General features: G+C 51.5%; 1 protein-coding gene across 3 annotated transcripts in view; it reads left to right on the forward strand.

The window, feature by feature from the left end:
• Positions 1-14518, forward strand: part of LOC119388207 (serine/threonine-protein kinase 26) — a 121457-nt gene that overhangs the window by 45882 nt on the left and 61057 nt on the right. The window contains exon 1 of one of the 3 annotated variants that reach the window (XM_037655868.2): positions 5087-5387. The exons of the other annotated variants lie outside the window; for them this stretch is intronic. Coding sequence (XP_037511796.1) covers positions 5133-5387 — 255 coding nt within the window. The 5' untranslated portion in view covers positions 5087-5132. Of the gene's footprint in view, positions 1-5086; positions 5388-14518 lie in introns of those variants that run through there. 3 annotated transcript variants of the gene reach the window in all.

The following is a 14518-nucleotide window of genomic DNA, read 5'->3' on the forward strand; positions in this document are numbered from 1 at the left end:
CAGCCACACAGCCCGTCGTTTGGCATCCTTTTTCCCGCTGGGAATGGCAAAGCGGGCCTTACCTGGGCATTCTTCGATGCCTCGATAGGCTTTCTATGAAGTCTCAAAACGATACGGGATGTCGTAGTGTTCCTGTACGCTTTCCTGAGCCTATAAAAACAATCGCCCTCCAAAGCGCCGTGCGTCTGCGGCCGGGAGACACTAGCGAGGCGAGCGATCTGGACCATTTATGTGGCGAAGCCGCCGAAAGGGCGCGGCGGCGAAGAGAAAAGGAACGCGGTACTTTTCCCGTTACAGTGACTTTAGAAGAGCGCGCTTTAAATGTCGTCGCCCCCCGCGTTGAGATGAGCGTGTGCCTCTACAGGGCGTGGTCGCTCCTGCGCGCGCGCTTATCTTGTACGTCTTGCGCTCTCACCGCAAGTTTGCATTCAAGTTACAGAGAGCACGAAGGTCATTTCGCTTACTGCAGCGGCCGCTTTTGGGAAAGGAGCGCGCTGCCCACAAACAGATGTTACAACTGTGACAGTTCGCGCTCATTCTGTGTATGCTTTTGCATTCGTTTCGTGCGTCCTCCTTTGTATTTGACCAGCGCGCTTTAACTGTCGAGCTGTGACAGTTGTTAGTTCGCGCTCATCCTGTGTATGTTCGTTCCGCGCGTCGTTTCTGCTTGAGCAATGCGTTGGAAGTTTCGAGCTGCTTGCCGTTCTTCGCGTGACATTACAACTTGTTGCTATACCATTCATTCCTTCGCTCTCGGGGCGAAACAATGCGCAACAAACGGTCAGCTACGTCTGTGAAGACATGTTTTACTTTCGTGTTAAAGCGATTCCTATGACAGAAGGATCAACCATGTTTTTATCATCGTCCAGGCTAAAACTGCTTGAAAACAAAATGCGAAACAGCAGAGAACGTAGATGCCGCATGTTCGAGTTTCTTTCCATCCCCGCTGTACGTTCTTCTTGTAAGTGGCGCCTGTAAATATTGCAGTTTCACCTCGTTCAAATGAATACTTGATATATACTAAGTATGCGCAGCGCATGGAAACGGAGACAAAAGGGGGACGCAGAACGACGCATAGAACGACGCACAGGAGAAAAAAAAAACCGTTACCGCAGACAACGTCCAGACAGAAAAAGGTCATGTTTTATTGCTTTAAATTTAGATCGGGTGATCCTTCAGCAGTAACGGAAGGATGGATTTTGCCACCTGCGGTTCTTTAACGTGCATCTAAGTGTAAGTACACGCGTGTTCTTGCGTTGCACCCCACTCGAAATGCGACCGCCGTGGTTAAGGATGCGACGCGCTACTTGCTAAGCTAGAGAGTTTTTACAACTTGACCCTTGTGCTTCTTGTCGGATACGGAGTCTACGAGACATAGCATGCGTCAATTGCCTAACCTACATGTCGATGGTGTAGCCATGTATGGCATAGAGTTAAAGACCTCTGCAACTTGCAGTAAGCCTTGGACGTGCGAGTCACGTACGCCCAGGACTAGAAGACGCAAACACCCGCCACGATGGTCTAGTGGTTATGGTGCTCGACTGCTGACCTGAAGGTCGCGGGATCGAATGCCGGCCGCGGCGGCCGCATTTTCGATGGAGGTTAAAATGCTAAAGGTCCGTGTACTTAGATTTAGGTGCACGTTAAAGAACCCGAGGTGGTCAAAATTTCCGGAGCCCGCCACTACGGCGTCCCTCATCTTATCGTGGTTTTGGGACGTTAAACCCCGGCAATTATTTAGCATCGCAAACAACTAGGTATGATAGGGACCGCTTCTCTCAAACTCCAAGTAATCCTCGACTTCTCCGTGCACCGCGGAAGGGGAGTATCCAGTGTCTCGTTATGCACCAGTCTAGCACAGGGTGAAAGCGGTTGGATGGAGGCAAGAATTAGCTTTCGTGTGAGAACATCTGCGATACATGAACCCAAACACATATTGTTCTATACGCTGTAAAAATGCGGTGTTTCGGATTTTATTATTTTGTATACATTTTAATTTGAAAACCTAATTGTACATTTAGTGACACAACTTTATATCGCACCTTTTCCATTTACATAGTTATTTTTAGCACGAAAATCACGAAAAATTGGTGAATGACGGTAGCCAAATAAACGCCTCGCCTAACTGGGAAATGAGCGTTGATCCTTCCATAACGCCACTTGTTTGTACGAGCACATGGTGCTTTAGAAGGACACTAAAGGCAAATAACAATTTATGTCAGAGTGAAAGCTCAGTAAATGACAATGTCTAAAACGGCACTATTATCAACAGCAGTGCCCTACTTACCGAGAAATTAAGCTAAATGTATCGCACGATGAGCGCCACGAGTGGGACATTTTGGAAGTGATCCCGATGACGTGGGAGAGTCTGAATACAATTAATCACTAGTAATCAAACTAGCTGCAATAAAAAAAGAGCCTTCCGTGCATCAAGAGGCGTAATAAAATGCTGCTTGTTCGTTTCTGTTTGATTCATGGAAAAAAGAACCTCTTTGGCGTTGCCATGGCCCTTAGGAAACGGCGCGCGTGGTTCAAAAGTTCCGTTTTCGCCGAACTGCGCTTCGCCCGGCGTCCTGCTTCGCTCACGCGGTCGCGTCTCAGTGGTAGTTCCGGTATCGCGTACTGCCGCGTGTGTTTTGCGCGCTCGTGAAAGTCGCTCTGATAGAAAGTTCGACAAAATACCGCATTCATGTGATGTTGCCGGATTCCCGAATGGTGCACGCCGCCGCTCAGTAAAGGCGGCCGGGCAACGTTGGGCACGGCAACAGTGACGTGCGAAATACCGCTTTCAGCCGGGTGATTTGAAGTGCGCTAACGCGATGCGGACAACTAAAACGTGATTTTATTTCAAGATAAGCACTTTCTTGGCATAAAAGTAGCACTACGAGGTTCCTGGACCGCTATTTCAACAATCAACGTCGATTTCAACAATCAACGTCCAATTAATATTTGCCTTTAGTGTCCCTTTAAGGAAATATTTGCCTTGCTTGCGCAGCTGTAGAGCCATATACCGCGGATTCTCTTAGCTTGGTTCGACGCGGGGCGTAGTTTCAGTTACTACAGGGGCGAGTAACGGGCGCGTGTTTTTTTGATCGTAGTTCGTGACAGCTTGGGCACTGCATTGTTCGTTCACCGGTGGAGTATACTGTTTCAGCCTGGATTTTCCTTCCCTTGCTCATTTTGCAATCACCGGTTGATTCGCCGCCCTGCGCACGTCTCCTTGCGCGCCACTCCGTGCACCTTGAGCGTGGACGTGCTCGACGTCTCCGTTGGCGCGACCACTCGGCTCCACTCGGCTCCCTCCTCTTGTGCGCCGCCGGAATTTGGGTCACGGAAGCTTCTGTGTGTGTGTGTCTACCTGCCTACCGCCGTCGTGGTCGTGCGCTGCTCACGCGCCAGCCGAGCATGCTCTGAGAAAAGTGCTCCTCTCCCGTTACGGGCGAGAGGCGCCTTCTTCCTCTTGCCCGCAACTGTGAGCAAGCCGGTCTCTGCGTGCTTGTTGTTTTCTTCTTCTGTTTCGTCTGTAGGGAGAGGAGGGAGGAATGGTGAGAGCGCGCGGTCATGGAAGCTTCGCCGTCGTTTTGGACGGACAGACCGAACGAGCGGGCTTCGACGTCGGCCGCTGCGCTAGCTGTTCGTCGTGTCCACGGACGGTGCATACACACGACGCCCGTTAGCCCCTCTAGTCTCTTACTGTTTTTTTTTTTTTTTCTGCGCCCGCCTATCTATGGCTGTGTAGCCTGCCAAGTCGTGACCGTCTCTTCTTCAGATCGATCGCGCCTCTACGTGCTGCACGCTCGCGGCAGACTTGTGTCGTGCCCGTCATAGCTGGTGGCGTGGTCTGCATGTGTGTCTCCTGTCGGTCGGTCTTTCGTGCGCGTGCCCCTGGAACATGTGCTCGCCGGAAAACCTGCGCAGCTGAAGAAGTTGCCGTTCGTTCTTTGTTGATTCAGCGTTGATTCGTACCGTGCCTCACTGCTGCTGGAGATACGCACCCGTCCGCCGGCTCCCGTCGAGTATTGAGGCTTCGCTTTGGCCAGTACTGGACTCCTCTCGACGACTTGTCGCTTCGTTTCCGGCGTGCCATGACTTGTCCGTCCCGGCGAAACACGTGACGGCGCAGCGTACTTTCCGACAAAAGAAAAATCATATTGCAAGCTGAAAGAAGTGTGTGTTTGTGTCCCGGATCGGCTGACGATCCAGAAGCGAAGGCCACCTGCTTTTCAAACTGGAGAGAACTCCTGACCGCCATAAGGAACACAAGCAGTCCATCTACTGGTCCTCGTCGCTCTGCCTCGCGGGCCACCCGCGCGTACCATTCTATGCTCGGCTGCGTGGTTAGTTTCTCAAACGTGCGCTTCCGAGGACAGACGAAAGCGGAGATTCTTGCATCGGCATGGCTACCGTCGTCATCCACCACGGATAACCTGCTTTCGCCACGGAGGAAACGATGCGCCCTGGATACAGATCGGTCCCTTCTTTGTGACACGGCGATCGTTGTGGCGTAAACGTTGCGCTTGCCGAGACAACTGGGTAAGCGCCGTCAAAGCGGGCCAGTGCGGTCCTTGTCGGCGCCTTGTTCCTCAGCCTGGTCGGTGACAATCGGACCGGAACCCGGACGGAAGCGCTCTTTTGGCCCAGGAAGAAAACGGCGACGACAAGCTGCTTATTCTTCTCTCCTGGGGGCGCCCATTCAACGACGCGGAACGTGGCCAGGAGGAGCACTGCTTTTCGTGTCCGACGCCGCAGGCAGCCTCGAGCCAACTAGCGGAAGTGCGCGCCCGCACACTTGTGCTTGCGTCTCTTGTGAAGAGCCTGCGGAAGTGCCTGCCGATTGCCTAGCATCGCTTCTGGACAGCGCGGCCACAGCGTGCTGTTGAGCGTCGAAATCTCGTCACAGTGCAGTGGGTGTGTCTTTCGCCGAACAACGTCTGGAAAGAACCGACACTGGTCTAATGTTTCCTTGCGGAGACGTACTTCGTTGACTCGTGACGCGGCACTAGGCGGAAACCGATCTCCGTAAGTCTAGGCGACACAGTTCTCTATGACGACGGCGTCGTGAGGTGGTGGTCCGTTTCACGGAGAGCAAGGCATCGAAGCTGGGTTTCTTCTCTCGGCGGCTGGTGGTGAGCATGCCGTCGCGCCAGGAGCATCACATCCTGACGCGCACCAGCTTCGGTGGCGGCGGCAGCGCGCACAGCGTGTGGGGCGGCGGCACGTACGGATCGTACCAGGCGCTGGCCGCAGCGGCCGCGCCCCCGCCCCCTTGGCAGCCGTCCGGCGGCTACCAGCAGTGGGGCTACCACCACCAGTCGTTCCTCAAGTGGAGGACCTGGACGCAGCCGGCGGGCAACCCATTTCTCAAAGGATACGACCCCTCGCAGTTTGTGAGTATCGCACATTATTTACAGTTGCGGGCTCGTTTTCGTGCGGAAGATACCGTCGCCACTTGACCATTGCCGCTTCGAGAGCGGTGGCAGATCCACGCGTGCGCCAGTTGCAATACCAGGCCATCAAGCAACGTAGCCTGGATGTTTGGAACGAAGAGCCGCAGTGGCCCTGCGCAGTTGGCGGCCATCTTTTCTGTTTATGCTTCTTACGAGGCGAACAGTCTTATGAGGTCCATTCGCCGCGGCCGAACGGTTTGCTATCTATGCGATCGCGCTGTGGTTAACGGGAAGCTGAAGTACTTTTTAAGAAAAATGACTTTGGAACGTGTAAGGACATTTTGATCCCTGCTGAATTCGAAAAGCGATGTGGGAGTTCTCAAAAGTAAACACAAATTGCACATTTTGGCACAAAACAGAGGCTGTCTCCGCAGGACTTCTTGAGATGGTTAGCGAACGTTGTGACGTCATCCTTGGTATCCCGCGTTATCTGCAACAGCAGCACTGCTGAAGGGTGGCCTCCTCGATTAGCTCCGGCAACGGCACATCGCAAGGTAGTCACGGAGGCCACGGTTGAAGAAACGAGAGACGCTTGTTCACGTAGCGCTCGGCTGTTTGTCGTTATTTCAGATATCGTAATCCAGCTGCAGAACTTTCAGCTTCGGTATACTTAGGTGAGCCTTCGTAACAAAACAGCGATCTCGCAGTTCGGATCAGTGAGCGCGACGGGAACCTTCCGCCGGAGTGCAGCACGGCTCCGCCAAAGAAAGCGAAGATGACGTAGATGTCCACGCCCACACTTTCGGCGCGCTCGCGTGGGTGGAGCAAGACAAATATTTCTTTCGCGTATTCTGAAGCTCCTGCTGCAACTGCCGCGGAAAAAAAATTACGACATCGTCGATGTCGGTCCTTGCTAACCATGAAGATCTGTCGAATTCTAAAACCGCTTCAGCTTCGCATTATAAGGTGCATTAACTGTGTAAGCACGTTATGGCCCAGCGTCGTAGCGCCTTCGCGCTCGCTTGCCGCACTTCCAGCACAGTTCGTCTTGATCATGGATGGATATATGTGGCATGTATTTCTTCTTACGGTCGAGCTTGTGTTTTGAATCATCGTATCCCGTTATTTCTCTCTGCACCGTTTCTACATCGCATTATTGCATATCTTTCGCAGAATTGGTGACTCAGTGCGAAAGCGAAATAATAATAATAATAATAATAATAATAATAATAATAATAATAATAATAATAATAATAATAATAATAATAAATAAACTTCTGGAGAGGGCTGTTGAATATAGTAGAACTTACATATTGCGCTGTCTTTCCCTGCAATAGCAGCGCTGCATTTTCTTATGGTATCACTTGTTGGGCACGTGCCCACTTCGAGCGTGACGGTTTCTTTGGCCCAGTTCTCTTCTTCAGAAGTACGGCTATACTGCAGAATAACTCCCATCCTGCCATTTATTATTTAATTATACTGCCGTTTCATTACGAGACACTGCATGGGTGGGCACAGAAAGCACACCACCAAGCTGGAGGAGCTTGATGTGGGCGAGTTGGTGTAACATGCTTGTGACATCGTTGGTGAAACGTAAGCACAGCGTATTCATTAAGCACACCACCAGACACGTGGCAGCGCACATTAACACGAAACAGAATGCGTATACGAGTAGCAACAAAGCACATACATCCATAATAAAAATTACAAAGGAATAAATTCTACAGGCAGATTAATAAAACTAACGGCCAGGAAATCACCTTTTCATTGGTATCTCGATCACTGCTCGAGCTGGCTGTGTGTAACGTACTTACCCCACTTCGGTGTGCGAAAATCGCGGCCTGTCGCTGTAAACACCAGCGGCTGCACGTTGCATGAGAAGCAATAAAGCTACTGTTCATATACTCGTGCCGAGCTTTCAGCGCGCCTGTTAATGTTCTGAAGTGAAGACGCTCGCCTGCGATCCTGCAACCACTGACAAAATGGACCCGTTTGGTTATTTCAGTCGTAACGTTCCGCAGTTGTAGAGCACTTAAGCCCAAATGCTAGTGCTACGTCGATAATTGCAGTGACTTTGGCTTTGTCGCTATTCGTCATTTTCAGCGAGCCTGGTTTGAGTCCGAATATTGATTGTCCTTTACGCACGATGACCGCGAGGATGTTTGCAGTGGTTGCGACGTGTAACAAGAATGTGTTGGTCTCCTTCGGAATATCACGGATGATTGTGCAGCATAGCCGGCTTCCTGACGCCCCGTTTTCTATTATCAGTCGTCCTCGTTGTTGGAATAAAGGCGATGGGCGCTGCATGAGTAATGGATGCCCAGGGCCCACGCGTTTTTCACGTTTTCCGCTCGTGTGCGTGAAAGTAACGGCCATACTCGTTTATTTTATCTCATTTTTTTTTTTTTTTTTTGCAAGCTCGTACAGTACCGCTGGCTTTCTCATACAGCTTGTGCATACACGCGAACTGTTGCCCTGCGGCCGGCGCTGGTTTCGGAATCTTTTCTCTTTTCTGCAGCTTCGAGTGACCCGGGAACAGGGAAATGCGAGGCGGCCGATGCTCTGTTTTCTATGTTTTTGTTTTTCGCAAGTCGTTTTAGGTCGGCCAGAAAGCGCGTTGCACGTTCAACCGGACTAAGTGCAAACCAACTTATCCCGGCGGCAGCGCAACGCGATCGGCCCCGGCGGATTAAATGCCGCGGGGGGGGGGGGGGGGTACATAGCCACGGGGGGGGTCTCCCGCTACATCTGCAGATCTCTGCTGTTTTGCGACGCCGCTTTTCCGAGTCTCCTTTCCGGTTGCTTTGAAAACAAGCACGCCGGCGTTCTCGCTGGTGCCGGTCGCCCAGAATCGAAGGCCACCCTCGAGTCGGGGATAAAGGCGAGGACGCGGAAACGCGCCCCGCTTTTAACCTTCGCGAGTGAAATGCATGCGCGCTGGGCGACTGCAATTAGCGTCGCGCGAGGTGAGCGCGCGGTTGGTCGTGACGTAACCGTCCCGTATGGGTGTAGATAAGCGCTGCTGGATTAAGCTCCGCCACGCAGGATTAACGGCGGTCCACTGCTTTTGTCCTTGGCGCTTACTTTTGGGCTGCACTTTGCTGCGCAAGTGCACGCGGGCTTTGCGATGTCATTGTCTGCCTTATAATGAGGCATTTCATGGGAAGACAGGCTTTCTAATCATAGAATGAGCTCCCACGTTAGGCTGTCAGAAGTTCTCGATTTTCCTTTTACTGTTGTTTTGGACCTGTTTGAAGTATATAGCATTTCGCGAGCTCGAATGTCCCGCGGGACCTCTTCAAAGTCCTTGGGAGGTTGACAAACCCTTATAATTAAACCGTCATCTATTCCAGCCCGAACCCGCAGTCCTGTGTGCGCGCGGCACCATCACCGTGAGCGCTAGTAAACCGTTGCATACGCGCGTTTACTGCAAATATTTCACCGTACCCATAAATTGATATCTCCCCCCTAGAAAGTTGTCTAATCGGGTGTCTTACAAACTTATCTACAGCTTTCTCATAGTATTTTTTCTCCCAGCTTCGTTGCTTCAAAAGTTAATTTTACGTAATTAAGCAGTTAAGCAGAAATACAAAAAAATAGTGTCCATACAGTAGTGAGCAGCATGCGTCGGCATATTTTTTAAACTCTGGCTTGAGATAGGTAGCTGGGGCATAGGTGAGACCGGAACTTCCCGTGACGAAGAATTGTCACAATTTAAACGGAGGCGCGTCGCAGCTGAATTTGGTCAGGATTCAGCTGCGAATCCTGCATACGCTGGTGGACAGCTTATTGCTTGCGTGTAATGTAAGGTGCTTGTCAGTTTCTATTGTACCTGTACGCAAAGCACACTTTCGCCTGTTGCGCTGTCTGCAAGAAGGAGGAAACGGCTGTTTTCTTGCGCACAGCCCGAAAGAAACAGGCCAAGTTTCGACGATCACCGAAAGCTGGTCGTGGCATCTGTTCGTGTCGTTTTCGAACGCGGTGAGAGAGGGCGTGCATGTCGATGAGACCGCGGTTGGTTGTCGATCCGGAGGCATTCAGCGCGAAGCGACGAATTGTATGGCGATGCCGACTCGAGCACGTTGGTTACGGTTCTGAAGTGTGCGAAAATTGTATTTGTATGTCAAGTCCCAAGATAGGCGGCTGAATTATTATCCACTGAGTCATTTTCTGCGCACTCCTTTGTTTGACTCCGTGGGCCATCGAAACACGGATAGCGCACATCCTCTCTCGAAAAATTCCACGCTGGTCACGAACGATGAGAGAAACTGGCAATTGTATCGTGATGCCGATTTGGCACGTATCATTCACACTGTAACTGGCGAGCAGCCTCCGCACGCTTTTCCCGCGGTGTGCCACTTCTCTCCCGTACACGTGTGCCGCGCGAGCGCTGACGGCGCCATCGTACCAAGAGGCGTGCAGCAACGACGCCAGAGGGGGTCTCGATCGTTGCACCCATTTTCGCTGCTGTGCGTCCCGTCATTGAGGGATGAACTGTGGGAAGCGGCCGCGTGACGCGAAACCAATTACTCGCGGCCTATACGGATTTTGGTCCCGTTCCCGCGCGTATCTGAGCGTTGACCAATGCGATCGGACGGTGGTGTGGAAGAGAGATACCGTATCCTCGACACATTTCGCTTCCCAAACTTCCTCTTTCTTTTTGAGAACAGCCCGCCTTGGGTTTTTCTTTATTGTTTAATTAAACGGCACGAAGCGCGAACCGTGCCACATTTGCCGTGCGCGGTCATGAAAGGGACACTAAAGTGAAACAATGAATCTGTTTAGATCATTAAACTGTACTCTGAGAACTGTAATGTCTGTAATTTCACCATTGTAAGTTAATAGAGGAGAATATCAAGGTGGATGTATAAATTTTTTAATTCCGCGCCGAAATCGCCGCACGTGTCGTCACGGATTTCTAGTTTACTTTTCGTATTTCGGCAACATTGGCTCAGCCAAAGTATATGGCTCCTCAGAGGACGATGTGCTTCATTTCTACTGATTAAGAAGTACGTAGGACCTAGTAGATGTCGTCAGTCTATGACGTCATGACGTTTGGTGCGGAAACTTCAAGGGGGCGTCGCCACCCGCTTTTTTTTTTTTTTTTTGCGCGTTGTCTCGCTAACCAAGCGCCTTCTCGCAGCAAGCTTGGTGATTTTCGAATTTTGAGAGTAATTTACTCAAGCGAGAAAAGTCGTTTTCCTCTTTATTACTTTAAGCTGGTAAAATGTACACCGAGAGTGATTTCTTTCGCGTGTCCCTCGGTGCAACTGTCAGAGCCTGTGTTTGCGCCGTACTTACGTGTGCTTATCAGTGAAAAGACGCCTGTTTGAGTATTCGTGAGTTCCCGAGCAAACGTGTTTCCACGCACGAAAAATGCGACGCCCACCAAGCTCCCTTGCGGCACCGTAGATGGCGAAGACTGAAGGCGCGAGCATCTCATGTGATAGGACACGTTAATGGTATCCTAATTTGAGGCATTTAAAGCACGTGGCCGTTTACATTTGTGGGCGCGCTTATTGGCCGACTGCCGTTGTCGTCTATGGGTTCGCGTCATCCCTCTGACAAGCGCGCTGTACGGACTCCACTCTTTTCAAGGCGCCGTTGGCATGTATGTGTCATATTTAGTGCGCACCGCTTCGGTTGAAACTTTTTCACGGTTCCGCAAGTATTATGTCAGGGCTATGTTTCCAGATGTCAGCACTATGAGGCAACTGGAGATCTTTCGTCTCCCACATCTTGTGTTCACGGACGCCATCTTTGTCACTCAAAAAGTATCGGCTAAATATGAAAGTGGAGATACCACTGTGTGCTGCTGTGCATCACGTTGCTGTCTTGCGATCGTCACACCCTGGTGCATGGCATGCGCGAGACGCTGTGCTTGGGACATTTTCCCGTCTCGCAAGGCCCGAGTATTTCCTCGCGCGTCTGTCCTTTCGCAGTTTTCTTCTCGGGCGTTGCTGCGTCCAGCCGGCGGAGCGAGAGATCCGTGGCTGCGTGTGCCTGGCGCGGCAACACCAGGTCTGACAAAGCACCCGCAAGACCAAACAGTACCTCGTCACCTCGTACTTGTGCTCAATGGAGCAAGATATTTCTGCTTGGACCAAGGCACGAATTTTCCTCGTCATGTGTGTGTGTGCGCGCTAAGGCGACTTAGCCATTGTGCTGTGTAGGCCGAATGAGTATTCATGGATCGGTGCGAGCTCTAGCGGTACAGGCACGCACAGACGTATTCGTGAATCGCGCGTAACCACGGGGCCCGCGATGAATCAAGCGGGTTCGCGATTGCTCTCACGCTTGAATTACCAAGTTCTGTAAGGACGTGTATTTGTGCACGTTTGACGGGCCATTGAATACGTTCCGCTTTGCCGCAGTTGTAGCTCCTTCTGACGCATTAATGCCTATTGTCATGCTCAAAACCTCGTAAGCGCTACAAAAGTGTACACAAGAGACAGAGCGCTTTTTATCTCAACGCTGTTCTTTCTGGCGCTCGGTCAGAGCGGCTCCATTGACGTTATCATGCTCGGCGAGGTGTAAGGCGAGTAATTGAGTACGATTGATTAATAGTAATAAAATGTATGGGGTTTTACGTGCCGAAACCACGATATGATTACGAGGCACGCCGTTATATTTGAGGGCTCCGGGAATTTCGACCATCACGCGTATTCTTTTTCACAGTACACGGGCCCCTAGCATTTCCCCTCCATCGAAATACGACCGCTGCGACCGGAATCGAACCCGCGGTCAGCAGCCGAGCACCGTAACCCCTGCACCACCGCGGCGGTCTGTATGTATGCAACTGAGCGCATTGAATTTTTAACCGTATACCGGCTCACATCTACGACATTCATGCGATCACATTCACGGCACAGCCGTTACGTTTCTATTCTGTGCTCTACCGCTTCGTTCGTCGAGCCATAGACCTCTTAATTTAGTTTGGTTCTGGTCCTTTTTGGCTACGCTATAGGGACTATTGGAAGACTGTTAAAATGATTTAAGTAACAGCGCGACACAGGTTACAAGCATAAGCACCCCGTTATTGTCGCCGCCCAAATGGCGGCAGTCGTATCGCACTGCAGGACGAGGCACTTGCTTCTCCGGTATTATTTTCGTCTCTACTTTTGTTTCGAAGTGGAAAAGCGTTTCTGGGGCGACGCGCTTTCTGGCGGAGGGAGGGCGTGTGGAATGCAGCCTCCGTAATGGCGTTATTCCGAATGGATTCGCGTGGGTGGACGCCGCCCGTTTCTTCGCGCACGGCGAGAGGCTGGCACGCGCCTCCTGCTTTTATGTCTGGCACGGCCTTGCGCCTTTGAGGAGAATGAGCGAGGCGTCTTGGCTCGAAGGCGATGCGTTTCGCTATGCGCGCTTCCCCGCCATTCATGCGCCGGATGCTTGCCGCCCATGCGAGCGCTCCTGATTGTTTCTTTTCTGTTCCTCGCGTGCGTCGGATATGCATCCTTGTTGGGGCAGGCCTTGCGTCACGACTTTGCACTGGCAGGCCTTTTATTCTTCGACTTCCAAAAAAGGAGGCCGTCTCGTGGCCCGACAACAAGGACGTCCGACGAGTGGGTTCGAGCCCCTTCGGTGCGGTTTCTGGATGGAGCTCTCGAGTTGCCATCATCAGTCGCGACGAGTGGCTCTCGGAAGGCGGCCCCAAACAACAGCACCTGCAAAGCTCCAGGAATTCACTCGCGCTATGATCATGTCACGGCTACAGCATTTCGCCGATTTGACGGGACTCACCTCCGTAACTTACCATCGTCAATCATCGCTCTATTTCCTTCCCTTTCCCCTCCCCCAGTGTAGAGTAGCAGGCTAGAGCATACTATCGCTCAGGACGACCTTTCTCTGCTTTTCTGTAAATAAACCCCTCGCTCTCTCTCTCATCGAAGATGTATGCTTATTATCGTTTTCATCATCACCGCGAGGCTACATGATGCGCTGAACAGATCGTTAGGTGAACGTTTTCTTTTACTGCCAACGTATTTAAGGTGTTCTATTCTACCGCACGAGGGATGCGCCTGTTCGAGCATCGGGCTTGGGTGCTTAAGGCCCACAGTTGAGAGGCCGCCATCGCAGCGTTTTTTTAAATGTTTATATTATATTTATATACAGACGCCATCACCCTTTCCGTCCATCGCCATTCGGCAGCTACGCACGTGCCGCCAGCTTGAGATCGACGGCCGTACTCTCGCTGACGCAATAAAATAAGAATCGCATTCGTTATTTCATAAAACACGCAACGCGGCACTGTCGAAAGGCACCGCCTCGTTACGTATCGCACGCTGTCCGATGCCCGTCGTCAGCCTGAGCAACAGAAATGCCCCGACCGTTCTCGGTCGGTTCCTGTCAAGTTCCGTTCGTCACTTCCTCGTCCCCTGTGCATCATTCCCGCATCGCGCTCGAGTCAACTCCTGTTCCAATATTAGCTGACGCGTGTCAAGAAGCGGGCCGCGTTCTCTTCGGACATCATCTCCCACGTTTCTGTTTGTCTGTCCCTCTCATCTTTTTGACTGGAGGGTCCGTGCTCGAAATAGCGCTGCGGCACGTCGGCCGCTGTGGACGGAAGGAAGCGTGCGACAGCACAAAAAAAAAAAAAAAAGGGGGGCCGGTTCGCTTGTCCCCGGAAAGAAACCCGCGTCGCATTCGGCCGGGCTTCGTCGAGCGACCCAGGAAGTGGGTGACCTTGGCTGCGCCGGGCTTCTTCCCGCAAGGACGCCGGAAGGCTTCTATAACGGACCCCGGGGCTGTCTGTCGTTCTATTCCTAGCGCTCCGTGCACTTGTCGCGAAGCAGGTGAAGCGATATTAGAAGCACACGCCCAGTGGTTTAGTTTAGCCCCGGCTACAGTTGACTCGCTGTACTCTTGCGCGGCCTGCTTTGAAAGTCCGCTTATCATTAGCTGTTCACGAAGGGCATTATCGAGATACGCAGGCCGATATTATACTGGCTGGCCGAGACACGACAGCGAGGTCAGTCTGAATTGCCATCGTTTTATTATTATTATTATTATTATTATTATTATTATTATTATTATTATTATTATTATTATTATTACACGTTGATAACAGTATAATTTGTTGCTTGTTTTGTGTCTGTGTGTGTCGATAGCTCAGTGGATGCGACAGCACG

The sequence above is a fragment of the Rhipicephalus sanguineus genome, chromosome 3 (assembly GCF_013339695.2).
Source record: "Rhipicephalus sanguineus isolate Rsan-2018 chromosome 3, BIME_Rsan_1.4, whole genome shotgun sequence".
NCBI lineage: Eukaryota > Metazoa > Arthropoda > Arachnida > Ixodida > Ixodidae > Rhipicephalus > Rhipicephalus sanguineus.